Source organism: Alligator sinensis, unplaced genomic scaffold (assembly GCF_000455745.1).
Source record: "Alligator sinensis unplaced genomic scaffold, ASM45574v1 scaffold116_1, whole genome shotgun sequence".
Taxonomy (NCBI): Eukaryota; Metazoa; Chordata; order Crocodylia; family Alligatoridae; genus Alligator; species Alligator sinensis.
This window is the reverse complement of record NW_005841908.1, coordinates 3170558-3180612: the sequence shown is the minus strand read 5'-3', so window position 1 is coordinate 3180612 and position 10055 is coordinate 3170558. Positions and strand designations below refer to the sequence as shown.

The window sequence follows — 10055 nt, the reverse complement described above, 5'->3', positions numbered from 1 at the left end:
CCCCCCCCCACAACGCCCCTTCCTTCTCCCCTCCGCTCACCACAACTGACTTACCAGGGTAAAGTAGGCCTAGGTCGCCCCAGGGTAACCCAGGTCCTCCAGTTCCTGGGTAAGTGCTGCAACCACTAGTCCTCCTCCCTTTACTTTTCAAAAAGTGCTGTTGTCTGTGAGATGTGCTGGTTCAGTTGATCTCCCTGTTCTATGAAGCAAGATCCAGACGGATTCCAACAAGATATAGTCACCTAAGGCTGCCCACTGAGAAAAGAGAGAGCGGTGTGTTGCCATGAGTAGAACAGTATCTGCCTCTGGAGGTGCACCAGGTGGTCACTGAGAGCACAAAAAACTCTATTGCGCTCAGGTGGAATAGGATCACTCTTGTGACCTAGTGATGTATTTTTGGGGTGAGTGGAATATAAATCCTTCAATAACTAGTAGACAGAGTAGGATCTAGACCTAGTGTTTAGTTCAGTAACTTCCTAAGCTAAACTCGGAAATATAAAGAATGTGGCAATGTCAAACAAAGTGTTTTAGCCATCTGTTAGAATTTCACCCTCTAACATAATCTCAAGGAGGCATGTGACTGAAAGGTCAGATTGAGTTTTGCAGTGTTATTGTCCCTTAGTTACTTCCCTCCCTCCATCCTTTTGTTATCCTTGGTGTATGATTATTTTTCCAGGGCTCAGTCCTGTACAGAATATAAAAAGAGAACAAGCAGCTGCAGCCTCATTTTTGCAGCCAGCAGGAGTTCAGGAATGTAACCTGTTTGTACCCATCATGCAGAGTTCATGATATGCTGCCCTTCTCCACTGAATTGAAAAACTCAGGAGTGTCAGAAAATGTGTAGCTTGTTTGATTTACTCTGAGTTAGTTTATCACATGCAGTTGACTTGTTTTGAAGACTCAGGTTCAAAACTTTTACTTATCTTTTGCTTGGCTGAACTCCATTACAAAGAGTAGATTTTACCTTGATGATAAAATCAGTGGGCTATGCAAATAGGATGATGACAAATTTCCAGTTTCTTTTGTGTCACCCTTCTGGGGTAGTAAAATATCCTGTTAATTCAGTTGTCCCGCAGTCTCTTTAGAGAGTCACTTTTGTTCTTCTCGCTACTAAAGCTGCCATGATCAAGCAGCTAGACACCTGGCTTCCACCTGAACCCCACCGGGATCCAAAAACTAGAGAACAACAAGGTTCCTCAAGTGTCCTACTTATGCTTGTACCACATCTACACAGTAATAGGATGGAAATCACCTGGTTGATGTCTTATGTTTCATTTTAACCTAAGGTTTAGATTGGACAATAGGGGTGTATTGGAGACCATAAGGGGTGCCTGGGAGGCACTATGGGTGGTTGTGGGTCAGGGACCTGAAGAGTTGCAGAGGCTGAAGCTGAAACAGGGCTGAGGGCCCATTGTGAGAGCTATACAGAGAGATCAGTCCATTCAGGGTCAGGGCCCCAGTGGGCCAAAGCTAGAGGGAGAGAGCAGCCCTGTAAAGTTCAGGGACCTTATGGGCTGCCGAACCTGTGTCAGGGCCAGGGGCCTGGCAAGTAGAATGAGGTGACAGACAGGGCCAGAAAACCCAGTGAATGGACATGGGCATGACTATAGCGGCAGGTGGAAACTATAATTAATGCACCTAAGGAGTTAGTGCCCACAGGAACTGATAGGCTAGCAGGGCCTGGTCAGTTTGTGAGACATAGATGCCAATGGCATAGTGTGGGGTAGTGGATTTTGGCTCCATTGCTGTGACTAGGACTGAGGGGGCCAGCAAATCAGGTTAAGATAGGCCAAGAGCAGGTCCAGTGAGCGTACTCGGGGACTTTCAGGAACAGTGTGCCAGCAGAAAATACAATTTCCATCGAGACATGGCAGGAAGGGCACCAAGGAGGTTACCCTGAGGAGTTATCATGATGCAAGATTGTTTTCACCACCAAGGGGTGCCAAGGGGTCCCCCTGTGGGCCTGTCCTGCTACAGGCACTCTCCTGGCAGGTGGGAAATATGGATTTGAACCCCCTCAACCTGAAGAAGGCACTGAGCTCAGGTCTTACCCTTCCTGGGTGGATTTTCTAATCAATAGACTGTTTTTTAAAAGTTGGCACCACTCTCTGCCAGATCAGAAGCAAGCAGCTACAACAGCCTTTTTTAAGGGGCCCAATCCTATTGGTGTGTAGATGTGCTACAAGCATGTGGAGGGCCCTCAAGGAACTTAGTTGCTCTCTAGTTTTTGGATCCTAGTAGTGCTGAGGTGGGAGCTAGGTGTCTAGCTGCTCTGCCACAACAGTTTTGAGCCAAAGCAAAGCTACAGGTATGGGCCTATATGTACCTCTGCAATTTTCAAGCCAAATACAGGGAAGCACTCTGGCTGCTGACAGACGTGAAAAAAACACACAAAACAAAAGAGCACTTTACCGAAGAGGAAGTGCATTAGTTCGACCTGACTCCCCAGTGTTTATTGACTGGGCGCCTCAGTAGGCTTTTTGGAGCTTTTATCTAATAGCTGATTCAGTTGAACCAGCTATTAGATGAAGACACCAAAAAGCCCCGCTGAAACGCGTGATATGTACAGACATTTCATAGTTTCATAGTTGGTCGGGTCGGAAGGGACCTGAGCAGATCATCAAGCCCAACCCCCTGCCATGGCAGGAAAGAGAACTGGGGTCAAATGACCCCAGCCAGGTATCTATCTAGCCTCCTTTTAAAGACCCCCAGTGTAGGAGCGAGCACCACTTCTCTTGGAAGTTGGTTCCAGATCCTGGCTGCCCTGACAGTGAAGTAGCGCCTCCTGATATCTAGCCTAATCTACTCTCAGTCAATTTATGGCCATTATTCCTTGTTACTCCCAGTAGTGCTCGGGGGAACAGGGACCCCCCCATTGCCTGCGGGTCTCCCTTGGCCAGTTTATAGGCAGCCACTAGATCCCCCCTCAGCCTTCTCTTGTGGAAGCTGAACAGGTTCAGGTCCTGTAGCCTCTCCTCATAGGGCCTGCCCTGCTGTCCCTGGATCATGTGGGTGGCCCTCCTTTGAACCCTCTCCATGCCGGCCACATCCCTCCTGAAGTGCGGCACCCAGAACTGGATGCAGTACTCCAACTGCGGCCTGACCAGTGTCGCATAGAGGGGGAGGATCACCTCCTTGGACCTGCTCGAGATGCATCTGTGGATGCATGACAAAGTGCAATTAGCCTTCCTACAAGGTGTGATTAGCCTTCCTGATTCATTCATAAATGTGCTGTAATTACATTGAGTGAGCTGGGACAAACTAACACGATGCTTCTTCTGGGCATGTGCTGTGCTCGGTGCAAGGGCACCGAGTTTAAAGTAAAGTGCTGGGGGGCGGGGGGTTCACGTCTAAGCAGCCTTAGTGAATTCAGGCACCTGGAGGTCAATGAGGAGAATGTTGGATCACAGTTTTGAACTTAGGGACCTCAATTCTTCCTAAGTCCTTTTTTGTATCTGACTCCATCTGAATGAAATGTTGTGGCAGTGAGTTGTGCTGACTGCACATTTTGTAATAAGCATTTTCTTTGATCAGATTCAAATTTGTTTTCTTGCAATTCCATTGAGGGGAATCCCACTGTTCTTAAATAAGGATCACCCAACCAAGGATCTTCACAACACCCATTATTTGAGTTATTCCTACCAGGCAATTGCTTTTTAAACCATGAATTATATAGACATATAACTTAACTTTTCCTTATGTGGAAGTCTTTCTATTTCCCTTGCCCTTCAATTGGACCTGTTCCGTATCTCCTATTTTTTAATTGAGACAGTATGACCAAAACTGAACAAAGCATTAATGATGAGGTATATGACTGGGAAAAATAAAACCATCTGAACAGAATAATTTTGGAAGCTGCTGGGAAAATTAACAATTGTGTTTTGAATTGCATATCTGTCAGAGAATAATGCCTTTCAGTATCTGTCAGTCCAAAACATTAGAAAAATAAAGCATATTAAGTTTAATGTATGGTGCTACAACATTTTGTTGTGATTACCTGTTTCTATTAAGATTTGTTGATTCTAGTTACAGTACTAGGTAGATACAAGATATTTTTAAGTTATATTAATCCTTTGATACCACAATAGGTGAAAATAAAAGAAACCAAGCTAAAGCAATCAGTGCTTAATGGCATTATTTTAACAAATTATTAACAGTGGCTCTGGAAGGCATTTGGAGCGTGAAAAGAAATTTATCTATGGAAGGCCTGAAGCCAGCATCACAGAACAGGAACAGTTTACTTTCACAACCTAAGTACTACTCCAGGCACGGAGGAATAAGAAGTAAGAGCCAGTAATCAGTAGCTTTCACTGTTAGTACCTCACAGTGTGACACTGTTTTATAATACACTCAAAACTTGTTAAATTGATTGCACTTGTACCTTGTCTGATTTTATTCTATTCATGTAGGTACTTATATGTCCCCCTCTTCCTATAGCATCTGGGCAGTTTAAGAGGTCTAAGCTGCCTTTTCCCTTTATACTAAGAGACAGCGGGCGCATCTACACATTCATTAATGTGCTGTAATTACAGTGCATTAAGTTTTAGTACCTGTAATTACAGGTACTAACTTAATGTGCCATAATCGGCACTACTGTGCAGTAGCGCCGGCACACGCTTTTTTCTGACACTAATGTACAGTAGACTAATTCTACTGCATTAGCATGGGTTTTGCCGACCATGCTACTGTGCAGTAGAATTAGTCTACTGAACCTTTAGCGTCTCATGTAGATGTGCCCAGTAGGTCCCAAAACTCTCTCCAGGGCTGTGTTGAGGGCTGCTGCAGTAAGTCACCCAAGTTCATGAGCTATAACCTTGCTTAGAGGTGCAGATTAATCCCTTTTGATTAATGTTGTTAGGTACTTGTTCTTTTTAATTCCCATCCTTGCTAGGGCCTCACAGGTTTTCTCAGGACTAGGTGTGCAGTAACCCCTTTACGTCACATTGGCAAGAAATTGGTTTGGGATGAGGTCTCAGGGTATGAACGCATGTAACACTTAGATTTCAGTTCAGCTAAAACCTGAGGTGTACAGACCTGTAAAACCAACTTAAAGCTGCCTGGAATGGTTCAAAAGTGTACCTGGGAAATCAAGTACTATTTTGAACTGATTCGCTGTGAACTGGTTCAGTGTTACTTACGGACACCAAATAATTCATGATATATGTCTGGTCAGTCTTCCAGGCATCCTACGCTGCATCACTTTTCACCTCAACCACCACCCCTGCTGCCGAAACTGGCCACTCTGGTACACAGCCAGAACCCTACCACCCTTTCCCCCCTCTTTGTCGGCACTGTTGCTTAATGAGCTCCCTTTCACTGCTTGTTCCATACAAGCTTTCTTTCTAATAGCTAGCTGTGTCCTCAATCCCTACTCAATTATGCCTCCTCATAATGCCCTCCCACCACATCCCAGTCCCTGGAACCTGGAAATGTATGTTCAAGCACTTCCCCTCTTCCTTGGTCACCCATGGTCAGGTAAGCACACTGCAGAGTTCAGTCAAGTTCAGGCTACTGACTTACTGAACTGCTGTTTAGGAGAGAACCGAAAGCAGAAAAATGAAAATACTCCCAGCACAAGTCACCTGCTCCCTGGGACCACGGAAGTGTGGGGCAAACATTCCCTCCTCCGCTTGCCCACTATGAAGCATGCTAGTCTGGGTGCTCACTCATCTCTCCGTCCAGGTTTCAGAGCCACATCACTTCACACAATTATGACATTTGGGAATAGTTCAATTGATATATTGCCTCAGTCATTTTACTGTTTATGCGATAAGAGTAGTGGGGAGCTGTGGGAGGTTTCTCTCTTCCTTTATAGTTATCACTGGGCATCTTTAGTCTTTTCCCCAGCTGGGTAGTAGCATAGCATGCTTGCTATGTCCTGGAGTTTTATTCCTAAGGAGTTTGTAGATTTTCTAATGAGAGCTTCAAAGCAGAGGCATGCAGAGTTTATAAGCTGTGTAAGAGAAGTGAAGCCAGGAGTAGGCAGAGCTCGTGTGTTCTGCGTAAGCTGCTGCTAAAGCAGGCTTCTCTTTTGTGCATTTCAAGCAGGACTTGTGGCTCCTCCTGAACTAGTATTCCCTTCCTGCCTAGAGATGGTCACTTATCTACAAAGTGACCCCTAGGAATTAACTCTCTTTGGCCCATAATTGTTGGCATCTATACAAATAGATACTCGCATCCTACATCGTCCCTAGTATCCACTTCTTCCTCTCTCAAAGTTCCCATGCTGTGCCATGTAAGCTGTTCCACAGTGAATTTAGATACACTCTGCTGAATTATGCATCTGCCTTATACATGTACAATGTGGTAGAATTCTGAGGCAAAAACCTGTGTAAAAAAAAAAATCCCTGCCAGGCAAAACACTTACTAACCTCTTTTGTTTCAATATACTTTTTCCTCCAGGGTGAAAAGCAGCATCTCCCTTTACAGAGGACCCCCGGCAAAGGGCAGATGCACCTGTGTGTTACCAAAACTACATCATTTTTTTGCAGCAAACTCCAAGTACCACCAGCTAGAATATGTATAATCTATTGTAAAATAAAATGCTAGATCTGTCTCTTGGCACCTAATCAGCTGTAGTACCAGAGCATTGCAACTAAAAGGTTGTATATACAAATGCTTGCCCTGTCTGGGTATAGACAGCATGAACAGATCATCCCCTCAGGTTTATTGACACTTTTTGACCTCAATTTGAAATATCAGGCAAGTGGTATTTTAGTAAGGCCTTTCCTAAATACAAAATTTGTATCAGCGTTGTACATGCCCCTTCATGCGGATAAAGTAACAGAGACATAAAAGTGCTTAATCCATTTACAGCTATTCCACTTTATACTTAAAGTGGTACAAAGCAGCTTTATACACATTGAACTGCTGTAATGATTTCAGTTTTAACAAATTCCTTGTAAACTAGGCCTACCCTTTAAAAACAGGCATTTTGCTTAGGTGCCTAATACAGATTTAAATGCCCAACTTTAGGCACTCATATCAGGACACTCTGACCTGTGTTTTTTTCCTTTTGGAGCAATACGCACCTTTGGATTCTTGGAGCTGCTGCTACAGAAGCAGGTAGTATTTCTCCTCTTTGTAGCTGCTGTAATCCTGGCTGTGTCTCAGCAAAACTTGGAGGTAACATGAGCGCCAAGAGGGAAGATAAGAGAAAAAGCCAGCAGCAATCTAGCTTCAGCTTGCTTGCTCACCAACCCATCCCCCTACTCGCATAGAGCACCATTTCACCTAAGAATGGCTGGGGGAGAAAGAGAAGCTGGTGAGATCCTGCTGTGGAAGAGGGAGGAACTGGATACCTGGAAAACAGCAAAGAAGGGGTTGCTGGGAGGGGAGGAGTCTGCAGAGTTTAGTAGAGGAGGACGACTTCTAAGGAAAAGAGAGAAGCAACAAGAGATGGGAAACAAAGGGTGAGAAGAAAAGCAGGGATCCTGGGAATGCAAAGAATTTTTTGAGGAAGAGAGGACATGGGGACAGAAGAGAACTGTATAGAGACCATTTAATGCCAGAAAGGGTGAAGAGAAGACAAGAAAGCTAGAGAGAAAAAAATAGAAGAGGAAGAAGGGAACAGAAAGAAGCCCATATTATATTGACTTTCCCTTAAATCCATCCTAGACATTAACTTTACAAAATGACCAATGGAGGCCTGTCTTTTTGGGTGCCTAGATCGAGCAACCTACTTTTCACAAAGTGCTGAGCACCTGCCTTTGAAAAATCTGGGCCTTTTGAGTTGTCTCGTGATGGACACCCAAAATCATTAGTCCCTTTTGAAAGTATAGAGCTCCACTTATATATTTTTGAAGAAAGTGATGGGGTCTTCATTTTGCTGAAGTTCTTTCATATCACTGTGTTTCTTAGTTATCAGATGCTATTAAAATATTCATCTCCACATCAAAAGGAAACTTGCATGTATCTTGGCCAGCACATTAGTTAGGAACTTAACAATACAAGATGTGCTATCCATGTATAAACAGTGAATTGTGTAGTTAGTACTGGTATTTTGGTCCTGTTTTACTGTAAAGTGACATTAGGTATCTGTGCAAGATTGCAAAACAATGGAAAAATGCTTTAAAATCTGTGAGACTAGACCCATGCATTGATGGCAGCAGATTTTAGGCCCAGTCCTAAGAGTTTGTGAATCAGCATCAATCCTAATTTAATAAAAGTGGAACATCAAAAAACCTGTAATGCCTGATGTTTACAAAGTCGTTATCCCAGTGTTAAATAAGTATAGAAATGGGTATCAGGGAATCTGAAATAATACTTCACCGAACTCCAGCTTATAAGACTTATTGTGGAAGACTAACAAGAAATTATCAATATTATTGATTGCTTGAATTGCCATAGTAGCTGGGAACAGGACTGCACTATACTAGGTGCTGTACAAACACAAAACAAAAAGCAAATCCTGAGTCGGGGAATATAAACTAATGATAAATTCATTACATATTTATTATAAGAACAGTTACATCACATTCAAAATTTTATTCCAGGTTACATAACATTTAGCACTTACCCTGTATTTAACACTTGAGAGTATTTCGCAACCATCCTCACAATATGCTTATGAAGTAAGCAATCATCATTGTAATTTCAGTCAGTCCTTTCAAATTTGCTTTTCACTTCCATGTACTCAGGGAGAGCAGGAGCTGACAGCAAGGAGTGGGGCAGGGAAAGGCTTCAGGAGAAGAAGTTGGGGGAGCAGAGGGCTAGGGAGCTATCTGATTCCTTCCCCCCACCACCCTTAAAGGTTTATTTTCCCTGCTTTAGCAGTGGGAGGGGAACAAATTCAAGGCGGGCCTCCAATAATTAGATTCTATACCTGGAAAATTATAACAGATTTGTAAATGTTCCATATAAAGAATCTAAGTATTAGAGGGTTGTCCTATATTCAGTAAGTATGGTAGTTGCCTCCAATAAAGTCTGCAAAAGTATCTTTTTAGGTGTAAAGCTAGGATAGCAAATCCCCCCCCAATGCAGTTTTAGTCATCCTGAAAACAGTCACAAATTTAGGTTGAATTTGCCAGTTATCTTCACATGCCAAAAAAAAAAAAAAATTCAGGACTAGATTCACATAGGAGGAGGTACTGCCCTCAACCTCCTTTTCATTCATGAGGGATATCAGATACCAGGGGTATCAAAGATACAGCCCATAAGCCAGTGGAGTCATTTCACCCAGCCTGGGGGCTCATGGAGGGGCTGGGAATTTGGGGGTGGCACAAGCATGGGCAGGTCTCCATTGGGTTGGTAGGTGGGGGGGAAAAGGGTGAGCAACGGCTATGCTAAGTACCACACCATTGCCACTTGCCCTGCTGTCACATCTGGCCCAGGGGGCTGGGTGTCTTTGATACGCACCTTTCTCTAATGCAGTTTTTGCTGAAGGAGCTGGAGCCATATCTCCCCCCAGCATGCCTTCATGTTCTACTACAAGCCTTATCGGGGCAGAATGATTCTTTATCTCTGATTAATGCTGCTCCATTTTACAGAAATAATGCCAGGTACAGAAGAGTAGGGACTGGTACCACGCCTTCCAGTTGAGTGACCCACATACCACCTATACAATCACTTTCTCTCAGGCTCTGGCTCAACTGATATTTAAAGTATTTTATGCAGACTGGAAAACTCATCAGGAGACACGGAGAGTGCCTCAGCCCATAACATGCTAAAGCTTGGTGGTCAGGCGCATTCTTTGCAAGTAGAAGATATGAGGTCAAATCCTTCAGGCAGATCTAGTGATTACCTTGGTCTCTCACATCCAGCCCAAGTGTCTTAACCCTATTGAAGTATTACTTTAAAGGAATGACAATACTATCACCAATTTACTAAATGTGACCCTTCATTTCCTTTGCTTTTTCTCACAAGGGTCCAAAAATTAAATGCCTTAGCTTGGGTGGCAAAGAACATTTTGTTTGAAACAAAACAGGATTGGGGAGGGGGGAGTTGTGCCAATGAGGGCGGAATCACAAATTATCTCAGTTTGACCCAAACCAATTTTTTCCCATATTTGGTTGTGGCTTCTGAAGCAAAAAAACGGTTATTTGGAAAATAGCTTG

General features: G+C 43.7%; 1 protein-coding gene across 1 annotated transcript in view; it reads left to right on the top strand.

Annotated features, from left to right (window-relative positions):
- Positions 1 to 6554, top strand: part of CUNH11orf97 (chromosome unknown C11orf97 homolog) — a gene marked incomplete at its 5' end in the record, with an annotated part of 18487 nt that extends 11933 nt beyond the window's left edge. The window contains 2 exons of the mRNA XM_014517407.2: positions 4158 to 4283; positions 6403 to 6554. Of these exons, the coding sequence (XP_014372893.1) occupies positions 4158 to 4283; positions 6403 to 6407 (131 nt within the window). The remainder of the gene's footprint in view (positions 1 to 4157; positions 4284 to 6402) is intronic.
- Between the last annotated feature and the right edge of the window lie 3501 nt (positions 6555 to 10055).